Below are 16,172 nucleotides of genomic sequence, written 5' to 3'. Positions count from 1 at the left end.
AGCTGCCTTCATGCAGGCCCGAACTACTACTATTCCATGAATAATCTCGTCCAGGAGTGTGACCACGCTTCTAGAGATTCAATATTCTTTCTGCCCGCCACTTCGAAGCCAATACTAGGATAGACCTGACTCTTTCCAGAAACTATAGCTCGAAGTCCCCCCTCAAAGCAGCGCGCGATCAGCATTAGCCCTCAAGCCTAGCTGTGAGCCGTAACGCTCTCACGCCGGCCGACCGGCTAGCTAGGCTATCCGGCAGGAGGAGCTGTATGCAGAATATATAACTAGAAGCAGGCTAGTTCTTGTTGTCAGCTTCTAGGCTTGCAATTGGACTTTATATGAGCCCGGGTGGTAGTGGTGATTGGTGGAAACGATCGTTTTACCATAAACTGATAGCACTAGCGGAGCATATGTTTGTGTGTGCCTAGACTCAAATGCGGTTTTATATTGGCCGAATATACAGCTTCCGGCAGAACTGTTGCGAACCTGGATTTTCCGTGACCCGATAGTCGTATTGGTCCCTGAAAGATCCTTTCCACGAGCACAGACCAGCAAACCTACGTACTCTTTTTAGCTCTCGCTTTCATAATACTTCTACCGGAAGCTGTAAATGACCCCGACCCTCGACCCGTTAAATTGGGCCATTTCTAGTACCAAGATGCAGCCCGCATCCTTTACATAGTACACCATCCAAGGCCTAGGTAAGGCATCCCATCCAAGAAACCCGCTCGACCATGCCACCAAGGACCAAAGTCAACACAACAACGCCCCCAAACCGCAACTCCAAGGGCCAGGCTAACCCAAAACGGATCCCACTGACGCAAGATAAAGTTCCGATCCCCAAGAGTAGAACTGCACCTCCGTATCAATCCAGCGCAGCACCCATCTCCACCCCGGTGGTTCGATTCGATTAGCCTATGTGTGCCAGCTGCAGGGACACAAATTCCCACAACAGTGGTCCTAGCATCCACTTACCACCGGCATGGACAGGTACCACCGTATCCACCCACCAGGCCATATACCCTACCGGAGAGTTGCGGGTACCTCCATAAGGGGGGGGGGTGGGGGTTATATTTCGTCCTTCCTTCCTTCCTCGGTATCTCCCCCCATCTACATAAGCCCTCCCGCCAATGTACCCCTTCGCAAACCTTATCTCCCATAAGCATGCCCGTGTCAGTTGATTTATCCCCATTGCCACGGTACACCCGAACATACCCGCCATTCCGCCAGACCACACCCTTTTCGCCAGGTCCCGATAAAACGGTACCAAATGTGACCACAGGACCCGAGACCCGAGGATTTACAAAAGCGGAAACTACCAAGCTAGGTAGGTTATCTGTATGCTTCGTACAAATATACCAAGGTATCGGAACTCAGAGTTATGCACAAGGATTTTATGGAGACAAAACGCAGTCAGATATCCAATCTAACCCTAACCCTTGACAGTTCTTAGCCATTGTTTGCAACCGTTTATTTCATTTGTGAGGTGGAACTCACATTGTAGAAAGATAAGGCAGGGATACTTGCTTTATGGAGAGGTAGTGGTAATGGTCTGAAATTGACTCTTCGCCCGCTGCAGCGCTGCTCCTAAAGACACCTGATATCAGACTTATCCACCATCTGGTAGAAGGACCGCCCAATTACTCGGTAGCCGGTTCAGATACCCACGACTAAGGAAGCCACAACTTACGTCCTCTCAATGCTCCATGTCCTTACTAGGAGCGGGTACTTCACCGCAGCTTTGGGCGGCTATCTGCGCAGCTGCTGTGCGAGTGCACTGGATGCTATTTTAACTCCAGAGCGCCCTATACAATACTCATACCGCAAAAGTCCACCTAAAGCCACTTCTAGCAGCAATAATATAATCGGGCCTGAAAACCTACCTCAGCGCAATACCGCTAGCATCTTGGCTCCACTCGGGGAATATCGCACCTCCCTCCGCGAGCCAAAAACCGAGTGACAATCCATGATTCCAACCGACCCGGGGGGGGGGCGCTTAGTCACCAGCAAACAAAGTGGTGACAAGTCACATTTCCCAGCCGTTCCAATAACAACTACCAACATTTGAATGTGGGATAATACTCTTCAGGCACATACCAACTGACGATCATGAACTCTCACGCGCTCCATAAGCCTCAATGATCAGCCAATGCAAGCACCCTGCATACAAGAGTACCGCGTACTCTAGCATGCGCAGCACAGCTACCTAGGCGCCATAACCATCCACTCTAACTCGGTCCAGCACAAGAAAGAAGCACAGCGCCCAGGATTAATGTCGACTAAACAGTCACGATAGACGGATATCCCCTCACACGCCACGGGCTTTTGCGTGCGTTACCGATATCCGGAGCACATTATAGAGTACATGCTGTGCCCCAGTAACTCAGCTCGGGGCACCAAAGCAGGTAGGGTAGGTATAACTCTACACCTAGATGTAAGTATGTATCTACTCTACTTACACCTTATCCGCGCTGTTCACGAGCGACAATCCACGTAACCTGAGAACAAGTGAAAGGGGAACAAAAGGTCAGACAAGTTTGAAACATTCTTTTCGCCGCAGGTCTCAAGTCACACAGGCCAGACAGACCCTTAACCGAGAAGAAAGAAGGCTGGGGTGGAGATTGATGGACATGGTACACGTACCATTCTAACAATTGTGGTGCGGGGGGCAATGTGCAACAAAAGTAGAGCACAGATGTACACGTAGAGTAGGAAGGCATTTCAACCATCGCTTTCCAGTAGGGCAACAACTCTGGGTGGCGTTCCAGTCCTGGACATTCAACCTCAATCGTACCACAAATATGGTGACCCACTGGATAGAAGCAAATATTCTCCACCACCGCCGCCGCCGCTGCTGCTGCACGGGATAGTGGATTGAAAAGCCCTGATCAATCCAGAATGGCCAGCTCAAATAAAAAGAAAATCTCCAATTATGTATGCATGTAGCTCATTCACTCCGCCACTCTCGTGACATATCACTGCCTGTGTTGTCAGGAAGGCAGGCTCCCATTGTCCGCACCACCGGGATACTCTACCTAGCAGGCATGGCCAGGGCCTCGGAGCACTTCTTTATGTAGAAGTTGCCTGCAAGGGCGTTCTGCCCCATACGAATAAGAAAGTAAAAGAAGCAAAAAACTGGTTCGCGTACCCCCCGACGTATGCAAGATCAAAAGGCCTAAGAACCGATGATGGGATTTCTTAACAAGTAATGTAGGTATGCGATCGAGATTTCAACTTCAAGTCTTTGTTTTGATGCTGTTATTTTTTTTTGCTGATTGACATAATAGGCGAGATTCGAGATCAATGGATTCTTTTTTTTCCCTGCATACGTATAGAGTACACATTCTAGACCTCATGTTCTGAGTGAGAACTAGAGTAGGTATGTATGTTAAGTTATGGTCATAGTGGAGTATCTCCTCTTTCAGCGTAGATTAGCTACTCAATATTTTCCGAAATGAAGGGAGGATTAGTGCAATTCCATGATCAACGACATATTCCGTTAAATCTCCTTCCGCATTGCCACTTGGAAATTATGAATCGAATGGGGTTGGGATTGATGGTTCCCCGTCGACCGTCGACGGGTACATACGGCGCAGTACTAGAGGCAACCCTAGAATACACAGTTGGCGCTTCCACTCGCCCGCATCTCATCGAGGTACCTTCATCTCGCCTGCAATCGTGATTCCTATTACCACGTCAGCTTTATTACTTGAAAAATTTGCTTGTTGTGATTTACATCACTACATACCCCACGCTCGTCGTCCAAGAAAGGGGGGAAAGAACAGGAGAAAACAGGAAAATTGGGAACCGGCCTGGTGCAACCCCACATCCAAAAGTAATTGCCGATCGTTGGGATGTTATTCATTCTGTTCACCAGTGACATTGAATAGAGTAACTCAGATTTTGTTGTAATTCCTAGTCAGTGCCAACGTGTTTGTGATGTTCGTCCCCGCGGACGGGAGATGGGCGTGCGGTATGAGGTCCGATATCGATCGAGATCTCAGATCAGGGAGTACAAACCAAGTCCTATGTTCCATCGACCGGTAAGTGGCCCTCCGAGGCGAAGTCTGTTTTTTTTTCCTTTCATTTTGTTGACAGGCCCTGCATGAGATTGTCTGATTTATCTACCCGCACGAGCCCCCTCAATACTTTCCCCACGAACCAGTGGGGCATGCAGATCAAGATGACATGCCAAGATCTTTTCTTCCTTCTTGTTTTAAAATGCTTTCCGATAAAGCGTCCCTCCATTTGAATATAATAATTGTGCAATTAACAAAAGCAAGCGACAAAGCCATATTCCTATTATTGCATTCTATTGTTTGGATAACTGGCACGTACATGCATGTTCAACACCACGTGGATTAACTGCCGAGGCCCCGGTATTCTTGAAAATTTCCTCGGACTCTTGTCGATCTCAACTCAAGATAGGGAGCTAGACGACATCTGCAGTCTAAATCATTAATGGAATCCAGCACTCGAGGTAGGTCTGTCCGACATCACACATGGCACTTTTTTATGTGAAACCAAGCAGACAGACCTTTGACGCTCTGTGTGACTTTGTCAATCTGCCGCGTCGGGGATGAGGGCTTGATTTGACGTCCAGCTGTAGCTTTAATTCGGCAGTCGTGGTTACCCGGAGCGAGTGATAGTATGTGAATAATCTCGCCTGAACGTATACGTATTACAAGACGTGTATATATATATATTCTTATTGGCTGGAAAAAATTGCCACTCCCTTCATTCCGGGATTTGGAAAAGCTTCTCTAAAGTCAAGACCAGTTACTTTCCCGGGAAGAAAGTTTATCAAACCGAGATTATGCCGCGTAGCGAGCGAGAATTTTATTCCACATCCATGTTCCCGACCCTAGGATGCAAACATCAGGCGATAAGTGAGATGAAAAGCCAATCCAGTGCTTAGTGAACCGATAGTAAGCCAGGATCAGAGGATAGAGCGTATTTAATCTGGTTTATTGGACTAACGACCGGCGAGATCGCTGAGACACCACTCTCTGAGAAATCTACCAACAAGGATATTAACCTGAGTCTGCATTTCTGCACTTTTTCCTAGCTTTATGCTTGTTTCTGGCTGTTCGTTTGAAAGAGATTGTATTTGGTTGGCGGTTTCGACCGGATCGGACGCAGGGAACCGGCGTAGTTATATGCAGGATGCAGGTTAGTGGAAGAAGAGACGAAATGACAATGATACATTGTGTAAAGGAAGCAAAAAGCCGAAGGGTCGATTGTGGGCTCAGCGGCTCTGTCTCGCCTCACGTAAATTCCCATGGCAACATCAAGTTTGGCTATCCACAAGCCCGGCGATGTTTATTATTTGTGGGGCAAACGCCACGGGCCGCCTAGCAGCAGATTGAGGATAGGCGCACTAGCACTAGCCACTATCTTGGCCCCCACACAGAGGGTCTTCATGTTTTTTAACGGCCGGTTATGGGATGAAAGTTACACTTAGACTTCAAGCCGCTAGATCCGCTCGGTCTCTCAATTGGATCAGCCAGAAACTTCGATCTACCGTTAATGATTAAAAGAACAACCCGAGTTCAGTCCAGATACAAGCCAGACCCGTGCAGAAATGGGCATATCCTGTCAAGTGATTCTGCCTGATTGGTTGCGATAGTGACGTTCTCTTGCCATTGCCTATCGCACCAGATTTGCCTGGATTAGGAAGACTGGTTTGCGATGACTCCTCTGCTCTGAAATTTTGAATTGAGACCGGGCTCTTATTTCGAGATTTAACGACAGTCAAACTGCCACGAAGTCTTATCAGTTATCGGAAATATCAATAATATCATATATTGCGCAATTGCCTTGTGAAAAGTGCTAGGACGGGGATAAAAAAGGTTCAGAAGACCACGTGCACCGGAGCAGAAAAGCCAGGTCCAAAACATTTCTAGTTATGCTTTTTCTTTCTTCTAGCTGACCCACAGGCCGACCTCCGCAGTTACAACAAAAGACACACAGATCGAGAACCGAGGATTGCCGAGTCAGAGCATATGTGCTATAGCCCATCCCACGATAAGGATATTACACTTTGTTCCTAGCTGGTATTCATAAGCTCAAGGGGAGCCACTTGTAATTAAAAAAAAGCTTGTATGGTAAATATTAGAGTAGGTACATGAACATACATGATACATGGCGATGATGATGCATTGAAGTTCAAGTGATTAAGGATGAGGATGAGGATGAGGACGAGTATGAGGACGAGGACGAGGGCGAAGAAAATTATATTTCAACCCAAGCAGCTAGCTGTGTTTTGATGACGTTGCTGAAAGTTAATTTGGACGTTGTTCATATAATTTTATGCATGTACAACTTACATAAAGCTTCTAAATTAAACAGTTTTCGCCTTCAAAAAAGCGATATTTAAACCCAATATTAAAAAATTCCATTAAATTTACCAATAACAGCAATTATCCTGACACTCCAAGACTACGGCTAGGACCAGGGCCCACAGGTGAGCAACACCCCATACTGCTCTAGGGTAAATATTAGTCTTAGTCTTGTTCTTAGTCTTAGACAGGGATCCCGCTCGTCAGCCCTACACCCACCGCCAAGATGTCTAAGCCATTTTTAGCCACACCTCCAGCCACAGCCCCTTCTCCGCACACAAAGCAGCGACCCGATCTCTTCGCAAACCCCCTGCCGCTTCATGGAAACGGCGTGAGCTTTTTCATTCTTTTCTTTCCCCCAGCCCAGACGCCGCCCTTAACTACCCTCGCTGCTCGCTAACCCCCACTTGAACTTTCCCGACTGTCAATCATTCACGCACGCGGGGCCTGTGGAATTCCCGTTTCCCTTGGGGGCGTGGGAAAAGCGAAACTGAACGGTTTAGCTACTTGCTTACACTTACACTTACACTTGCTACTTGCCTTATAGTTATTATACCCACCACCACCACCACAAGGCGATATTGTTTTATCCTGTAGCTAGCTTACCCCATATAGACACAGTATATACCTGTCTACAGTTATATCATATAAAGAGAAAGAGCGGGAGTTAGCTATATATATATATATATATATAATAGCTAGCTAGCATATATCCCCACGATGGACGCCGCGCCAGACAGCCTCGATGAGTGGCGAAATCGACTGTTCCATGTAACGGAGGTCATGACACTCTCTGAGGAAGAGTATATCTTAATTCCCACCTCTCCCTCAGACACCCACTAACCTCTCTTACCACTAGATGGAGCACATACTGGCCCTACGTCGACAATATCTGGTACGCACCCCCTCCTCCCCCTCTTCCCATGCACCTTCCCTCCCCTACCATGCCCCATTAACGCACACTCAGGTCTCACCGCTCTACCCAAAAATCGAAAAAGGGTCCATTCCAAACTCATTACTACGACTGTCGCCTGAAGGGACGTCCCCCAGGCACCCCACAGAACCAGGACCCTAACAAAAAAAAGCGCAAACGTACAGCGCGCGAGCGCGACCTCTGCGATATGAAAATCAAAGTAATCGAGACGTTTGGTGGGCCAGCCGGGAGGACATTTACAATTGAAAGAGTGAGGAAGGAGGGATTGGCGGGGAGGGTGAGGGTTGGCGATCCTGGGGGTGATGATGTACTGGACGGTATGGGTATGGGAGGTATGGGAGGTATGGTGCTGGATGGTAGTGGTGGTGCAGGCGATGATGGCGTGGCGGGATCGGAGGTGATGGGCGCTGGGTTAGACCAGTATGGACTTCCGGGAATGCTAGGGGAAGTACATAGACACTCACTCGAGGAGAGCGATCGAATTAAGAAATGCACAGTGGAGAGGGAGGGGATTAAGAGACAGAAAGAGATGAAGAAGGTGCAGGTGAGTTGTTCTCCTTGTTTTAAGTTGTTGTTTCGTTTGGTTGTTGCCATGCCGGGGGTAATGATCGTGGTGCCTGTTCTTCTTGGTCCTGCTTTCTTTGGGGGTTGGTGATCTTCATACATGTAGAAGCATGGGTTGTACTTCTCAACGTGCTGTACGCCCATCGATCCCATGTGTGCTACTCCTGTCCAATTACGTCATCGGAGTTAGGTCCTTTCCAACTTCCTATGTTGCTGTTTTATTCTGCGGAACTTCCAGCCTGATTTTTCTTGTTGCGCGCGCGTCCTTTTATACATATGTACAGAAACTTAATGTCTTTTCGAATCTTACAATTGCGTATAAACTGCAATCACTTATTTTCTCCATCTCAATTGTCTCGTTCTCGATTTTCTCCATTTCAAATCTCTCCATTTTTGACCCTTCTATCTGCGTTTCCTACTACCACTATCATTACCACCTCTCCTGCTTCTATCATCGCCCCAACTCGTTTCTTTTCCGCCTACCACAAGAATCCTGAGATGTCTGACCCATCCCCCCACCTCTGCCCTCCCATGCGGGAAAGGCACCCGGGCAGAGACAGCAGAAGACATACCCCAAGAAAGCGTCCGGCCAGGCCCTGCAGACCGTCAAGCGTCACTCCAAGCCTAACGAGCTTAAGTTGTTTGGTAGCTGCTTCTGGTCAGTTAATAAAATTACCTCCCCCATATTTCCTTTCGCACCGAGTTAACCAGTTGGTTGTATAGCCCATTCGTGCAGCGCGTTTGGATCGCCCTCGAAGTCAAGGGCCTCAACTACCAATATATTGAGGTCGACCCCTACAAGAAGCCACAAAGCCTTCTCGATATTAACCCCCGCGGCCTAGTGCCGGCGCTCAAGCACGGCGAGTATGCATATTACTTTCCTCCTCCCATTATCCCTACTATTGGTCATGTATGGATTTTGCGCAATAGAGCCAGCTCTATTCCTTAGAGCCGTGTTCGATCACGAAGCATATTGCACAGCTGTATATGTTATTAATAACCCAGAGCTGATATGAGATGTGTGCGAGCAGCTGGGGCTGCTATGAGAGCACCGTACTGCTCGATTATCTCGAGGATCTTGGTGTTGGAACTGCATTGCTGCCCGAGCATCCGCAGGTCAAGGCGACATCAAGACTGTGGGTCGATCATGTAAGGAACATCCCCCGTCAATTGAGGTATGAAAGCGTGGGCCTTACAGTGGGTGTGAGTAGGTGAACCGTAATATCGTGCCCGGCTTCTATCGGTACCTGCAGGCGCAGGAACAACAAAAGCAAGTTGAGCTCGCAGAGGAACTTAGGATCGAGGTGGGTATTAGGGCCCCCTTTCTCCCCTCTTTATACTATCAATTCTACCCATTCCTAGCCCGTGTGATCGGCATATAAGATACCCCTCACATTACATCGTACGACACCACTCCCAAGAAACAGGAAACCGTGGTTCCAATGATTCAAGCCCTGTCTTCCATACCTTGCTTTCCGTTATTACTACTCCTTTCCTTATGTAGAAGTCACCATCACCACTCTTTTCCCTATAGAGAATCCTGCTAACCACGCTTGTCCTCCCGCACCGCAGATCGCAAAGATCGTCGATGCCGCAGACGTAGTTGGGCCTTTCTTTCTCGTAAGTCCTTCGTCTCATCTCCTGGCAACTCCGGACGCCTATGATTGGCGGCGAGGAACTGCTAAAAGTAAAACAAAACCTAACCCTCACCAGGGCCCATTCATAACCTTTGTCGACGTCTCCATCGCGCCGTGGCTCCTGCGCCTCTCGCGTGTTCTTCATCCATATAAAGGATGGCCATTGGCTCAACCTGGGACGCGCTTGGCCGCATGGATTAACGCGCTGGAGGGCAGTGAGGCAGTCGGGAATACCCTGAGTGATCCTGTGCTGTATTTGGAGAACTATGAGAGGTATGCTGGTGAGTCGCCTAATGGCTGAGGTTTGGCTCTGATATAGTTGGTTTGCCGGCGCTGATGAGTGGTGGTGAACAGAGAATCGACCGGATACGAGCCTGGTTGCGAGGGCTGTTAATGCAGGTAGAGGGCTACCGTAGTGGTTGGAGGGGGGGTAATTGGGTTTTCTTAATATTCTTATTGGTTTTATTATTGTTGTTGTTTGTTTTGCGAATCTTTCCTTTTGTAATGATCGTTTGATGTCCAACTCGACCAACTGCAGCAAGCCAACCAGTCGACCAACCCCTAATGAATCCAAATATGTACCTAGCTATGATTAAAGAATTCCTTTTTTTTCTTTTTTTTTTCCCCTCCCAAATAATTCAGCAATAGTTAGTTTTCCGCGTATCAGGCGATAAACCTATCAGATGTATCAAACGCTAAACCACAGCAGCAACACCCGCCCGCTTCCCTGATCATTTCCCGATTTTACCATCCCGCCATTTCCCATTTCCCCATTTCCCCATTCCCAGATCTCGCAAGCGTGGTCACGGTAACCTGCATTCGCACAATTCCCTTCGCCGGTCGTGATTACTCTAGTCGATCTGGTACACAACCCCACCTTCACCCTCCTGACAGATGTGTCTCTCGCGATCACCCAGTCGCTCTCCCGTTGGCGGGAAATGTCAAAGTAGCTGTCAAGGTAGCTCTGTTTCTCTCCCGGTTAGATGGGCGCTTTTTTTTTAAGGTTTTTCTATCTGTGATCTGATCTGTACCGAAGATGCGCAACAGCCCGAAAGGTTGCTTGGACCCTCCCCCAACACAAATTGAGGAATGGGCGGATATGATATCGAATAAATCACGTTTTTTATTTTTATATATGGTATATATGCTATAGAATGGGCTTTGGTTACCTTGCTCACTGCCAGGGCGCGCTGTGCGTAATGCAAGATCTACCCAATCTAAGATCTATAGAGCACCTACGTAGGGGCACAGAGGCTGGCAGGTTGAAGCAGCAGCGATGACGGGAGACATCGTGGCTTTTTCAATTGGGTCGTGGGACGTCCCCGTTACATAACAAATGGCGCGTCTATTAGCCAACGGGCCCATCAGGGACAAGAAACAAAGTGTGTTTTACCCCACCGGTGTCATTCCTTCGCGCCGGTTCAGTGGGGCGTACTCTATTAGTAGAGTTCTGGTCCTGCATGTCCCTGAGGAGGTGGCAGGGTGAAGCAGGGTAGGCCGGGGCAAAGAGGGCAGGGGGTGACGCAGGGAAATCAAGGCATGGCAGGACCACAGAAAACCTACCTACCTACCATAGAACTTAGGGTTGACGTTGACTATTTTCATATCATTGACCTCCGCACAGTTACTTGCGCTATGTCCACGATGTGCCTGCCAATCCACCCTAAACTAGCCCACTCGCTTCCCTCTTCCCCTACCAAATTACCCGCATGAACAAATAATGACGTCGCAACGCACTATCCCCTCCACGGTCGCGTTGCAGCGGCAGTGGCTCGTTCGGCTGCTGTCAACCGAGGCGCAACAACGGGACGTTTTCTTTCCTTCTTTCCCTCGCCAGGGGTTGTGAAGTGGTTGTGAGGTGGGTTGCGTTGTGTGGGCCGGATCAGTATTCCGTCCAATCAAGACCCTGCGGAGAATGGTGATCGCCCGGTTTTTCTTTTAGAGGGTGGTGGACGGGATACCGTCGCTGGTCTGGTACCCTGCAGTTCACACGGGGAATCGTGACTGATAGTGCACTCGATGCGAGAAACAGGCTTTTTCATTTCTTCGTTCGCTCCTTGCAGGAGCAAGAGCAGTAAAAACTAGAGTTCATCCTTCACTTTTTCATTATTGAATCACTAATTTAAGGCCGCAACCCCAATTTCGCAGGGAACTGGGAGGCGAAAAAAGGTGGAAGCTATGTCCGCTCAAAGATAAAAAATGGTGGAAGACACGTCCGTCCTGGGGATTCATCGTGGATGTCTGCTCCTCCTCCTGTAAAGGCTTCTGGAAATAGTACCTGGGTCAGCAGTTGATGTGTGCTGTTTTCGTTGCTTTTGCTTTTGGGAAAAGCCGTGAACGGTCAACTCATGAATCGAAGGGTCACTCTTCTTTTTCCTCTCTGATACTCTTGGCTCGACTAGATCGTATCTACCTGCTGTAAGCAGGGCCTTGTCTTAGCCATATACCCTAGAGTAGAGAACTCTGGAGTGCCATTCATTACTCTGTACCTGACCTATGTATCCTTCTTGTACAGCGAGAGGGAAAATTATTGTAGAAACAGGGGGTCTAAAAACAGGGTTTCTATGGCTGGGCAAGCCAATAGGGCTCTTCCCATACTTCTACAATAATTTTACCTCACGCTGTAGAAACGGGGGACTGAATTACATGTACCTAGGGTAACTTACAGTAACTTGTTTCTTTATTTCCGGCCTTGCAAACATGCAAGTGCGTCGTTATCCACAATGCAAAGTGACCCAGCCAGACGGTGTGGTTGTTTCGAAACGAAATTTGCTACCTTGCTTTGCCTCACGATCATGAACCCTTTAATATGCAAGGGAGAAAAAAACGGGTAACCGTCTGTCTTGGTGTGTGTGGTTTCGGACACCAGAATAGACCCTTTGCTCCGCATACCAGAGAACACGGACCCGGACACAGGCCTGGACCAGGCACAGACTTGACCACTCCATATGAGACTGCACACCACCTCACATGATGTTGAGACAGGGTCGAGTGATAGCTGTGACTGAGAAGCACATTGCATGCAAAGTGGGTGAAGAGTAACTAATAGCAGTAATTATTGATAGTAATAGTAATGTCACTACTAGACGCATTTGCTGGGGTATGATAATTCCCTCTCCCAGGAGATTTCCTCCACCTAGCTGGGGAATAGAAGGAAAAAGGTGTTTAAGGAAAAGAAAGGAAGCCATTTTCGTATCTCCAGTCCCTGCCAAGCCTACTGTTTCCGGCGAGGGACTAAGGTGCGGTGTGGCTAGCCATCCAGGGCCGCCAACCAGACATTAGAACGCTAGGGTCCATCATTATGACTATGACTGGCTTAATTTCTGTGTAAGGAAGGGGCAAGAAGAGAAGAAGTTGAAAAAGATGAAGAAGAATACCCAGAAGAAGAGTGACGTAAGAATAGCGTCCTGTCTGGGCGATCGACAATTGCCGGACCTCGTCGATGAGCGGCAAAAACCTCGATCGTGAAGGGCTGTCGTGGTGCAGGGGAGCAGTTATTGTGCGACTTGGCTCGTTGATGGGCGAACGAACGTCTCTATCTATCTCTCTATCTAGGTAATCCTTCTTTTACAGACCTACTACTTACACTACAACAGACACATCACCTTTTTGCTCTAGAAGTTTAAGGTGGTGGTGGTGGTTATTGTCTACCCCTCGGTTGATAAGGGTGTGGCCCCTAAGGTCTCTAACTTCCTGGTTGCAGACCCGCGGGTATGTTGCCAAGAAGGGGCGTTAGCGAGTGAGGGAGCAATGATCAAAATGTCGAGCGAGTGGACCGTAATAACAGCAGTTTAATCAGCAAGGGCAAGGAAGAAAGAAAAAAGTCGTTATGCGTCAAAACCTAATCATCAAAATGTCTATGAGCAGCTTTCGCCCCACTCCACCCCCCCCCTCTGTGGCTTGTTGACGTTATACAAAGGGCCGCATATGAGGACAGGGTGACCTGCAGTTCACTGACTGCGGTGGGAAAAACATTGACCGCGATGGGAAAAGGTCAATTGTGAAATGGGGGTCTTCTGGCATGGGCAATTTTGTTTCCCTTCAACGAGCGGGGCAGGGGTTAGTGGTGGGTGGGTGGTGGGGCCCGGGATGGCTCGTGTTGCAGGGATGATGATATGGAGAAGTCCCGTCCTCCGCTGTTGCTGTTGATCGCGTTTGGCATTTTCGCCTGGCCTTGCACAACTTACACCACCACCGCCCCAGGACACTCACACGCACTCACTCACGCCCACTCACACGGAAGACATGCTTGCATCTAGATACTCCAAGTACTTTACTCTATACATACACCATGCATCATCATCAAGTGCTGCTGCAAACCCACAAACGCCATTGGAAATTGGGGTACATGCCAAAGTGCACATACTTACGGGAGCTAGCCTACAACCACTTTCACTTTACTACCTACCGCTCATGCGGCCATCGTTCAAAGGGTGCAGCGTCTACTACGGTGAGAAAGATAGAGAAGGGAAGGGAAAAGCAAGAAGCATTGCGTTGAATGATACTACTGAATGCGGGACTTGGTGCATGACAAGGTTTGATTGCGTAGAATACTACTCTACCAGAAAATATTTTTTCTCTTTAGACCATCGAGGGCAAGTTAGCAAAGAAAGTGGGATTTGGGGCATGTTACTGCTACTTTTACCATGTTCTCCTCTGTTGCCTGAATTGTACCATGAGATATCTCACTTATACCTTACCTGTTTGAGGAAAAGTACACACATTCTTGTTCCTTCTTTCCAGTGCACAGTAACGTCCCCCCCCCCCCTTTCGCTCCTCCCCCTTCCAAAATAATCTCTAAATCCCCAATCCCATACTCCCTGTTCGGTCATTCCCATCACTTCCCCCCCCCCCCCCCCCTTCACCCTTCACGTCCCCCACTAGGAACTAGAGTAGTTAGGTTTAGTGGTTTCCATCTCTTCCGCTCTTCTCTAACACAAACCACTGGTGCACCTCCACCTCCACCAGGACCCAGTCCATCCGCTACTGCGTACCCTACATACCCACTACACATGCACACAACGTGCCCTACACACTATTATTTGACTAGCACATCTCTCTCCGCGGCGAGGAACATAAAGCGAAGGGCGCCACCCACACACACCTGGGAGAAGGCGTCACCGATTGGTTTACATTTGTCAACTTACAGGGTGATCACCATCCTCCTCTTCCCTATATCTATTTACTACTCCCACCCATTCTGTACCTCTATTGCGCCCTGCCTACCAGCTCTCCATTACAGACACATCGGTCTACTATTCCGTCTGATTGTAAGGAACGAAAGAAAGAAAGAAATAAGAAACTGTTGCATCTTACATCATCCTTGTCACTCAATACACCCCCCGCCACTACTACTACTACTACTGTCACAATCACATAACGACCACCTGCCGTCTCTTTCGACAACATTGAAAGACATATTTTCTTATTCAACAATAACTTCCTTATCGTTTTCTCTGGTATAATAATTGCGTGTTCAATAATATCTGTTACAATGACAACCCCAATCCAGACTGCCCCGGACAACCATTGGACCATCAGTACCTCGACAGGTCGACGGGTATCCCTTCTCTGTGACGAGGAGATTAAAAGTGTATACGAGTATGCCTCATCTTCAGCATCTTCACCAACGCCGCCATTGTCCCCAGCATTTGGCAGGCCGTATGCTACCCGCCATGATTCCATTGAATCAAACTCCTCCACGACTTCTTTGCCATTATATTCACCCCGTACACCTCCAAATATCGGTCTTCCACCCTTGAAGTTCATGTCCGGTGAAGCTGGGCCAATGTTTCCCGGATCTTCCCCTATAAACTCGTCTCCACATTTAGTTACCTCGATCCTAAGTCATCAAGCTCTCGAGCCGGAGCAGCTATCGCCAAGGACCCTTACCCGCACCCCCGCCAGCTCCGTGCCTCCATCTCCAAAATCCGGCGCCCCGAATCCAGTCGTTAAGAGGAGTGCTCGGCGGTACACATGCCAGTGCGGAAAATCGTTTACAACTTCTGGTCATTTGGCGCGACACACCCGAATTCACACTGGGGAGAAGAACTACGTCTGCCCAGAGGAAGGTTGTGGGGCCAGATTCAGCAGACAGGATAATTGTATGCAGCACTTCAGAACCCACCAGAGCGGGTCAGCCACCAAGCGGGCGGCGAGGAAGAGGAGAATGTCGGCCGAAGATGTTGTGCTCCAAGAACAGCGAGCGGAGACCGCCGCTGCCAGACCTGAGTTGCACCCCCGGATGCACACATATCACTCGCAGACGCACCCGGTATCGTACACACACTATTCAGATTCGTTCGGCGGTGAGAGTGGCTTGAATGCGCTGGCGAGTGTGGCGAGCGCGACCAGTTCGGGTTACGCTTAAAGGGTGAAATTCTATTCATCCTGGTTGTTTAGTTGGCCCGTTTTTTTTTTTTTATCCACCGCTGCGCGCGAGAAAATATACGCTTTCGGTCGTTATCTTTCGGAGAAAAGAAGAAGAAAAGAAAAAAAAAAGAGGAGAAAAAAGGAAAAAAACAGCCCCGCGGGGAGCCAAAATTTCCCCCCTCATTCCTTTTACTGCAGCTGGTGGACAAAAACAGTATTCATTGTCATCTTTGTCTGAGATTCGATGGTAGTTTTAATCGGCGGTTGAAACGCTAGTTACACTACACTTTCACTTCTCTGTAATATTTTTATTTGAGGTTATCTTGA

At 48.5% G+C, this 16,172-nt stretch overlaps 2 protein-coding genes across 2 annotated transcripts; both read left to right on the top strand.

Annotated features, from left to right (window-relative positions):
* Positions 1-7,058: 7,058 nt before the first annotated feature.
* LAJ45_07322 (uncharacterized protein) lies at positions 7,059-9,889 on the top strand (the record flags this gene model as incomplete). The annotated part of the gene is made up of 10 exons (XM_046116880.1): positions 7,059-7,141; positions 7,198-7,233; positions 7,306-7,816; positions 8,400-8,494; positions 8,560-8,700; positions 8,868-8,985; positions 9,048-9,140; positions 9,409-9,456; positions 9,550-9,754; positions 9,828-9,889. The coding sequence occupies 10 exons, from the start codon at positions 7,059-7,061 to the stop codon at positions 9,887-9,889; spliced, it is 1,392 nt and encodes a 463-aa protein (XP_045969915.1).
* Positions 9,890-14,967: 5,078 nt separating this feature from the next.
* Positions 14,968-15,843, top strand: LAJ45_07321 (uncharacterized protein; the record flags this gene model as incomplete). The annotated part of the gene is made up of 1 exon (XM_046116879.1): positions 14,968-15,843. The coding sequence occupies one exon, from the start codon at positions 14,968-14,970 to the stop codon at positions 15,841-15,843; it is 876 nt and encodes a 291-aa protein (XP_045969914.1).
* Positions 15,844-16,172: the final 329 nt, after the last annotated feature.

The sequence above is a fragment of the Morchella importuna genome, assembly GCF_003444635.1.
Source record: "Morchella importuna strain M04M26 chromosome Unknown Morimp01GS023, whole genome shotgun sequence".
Lineage (NCBI taxonomy): Eukaryota > Fungi > Ascomycota > Pezizomycetes > Pezizales > Morchellaceae > Morchella > Morchella importuna.
This window is presented reverse-complemented; position numbering and strand designations above follow the sequence as displayed.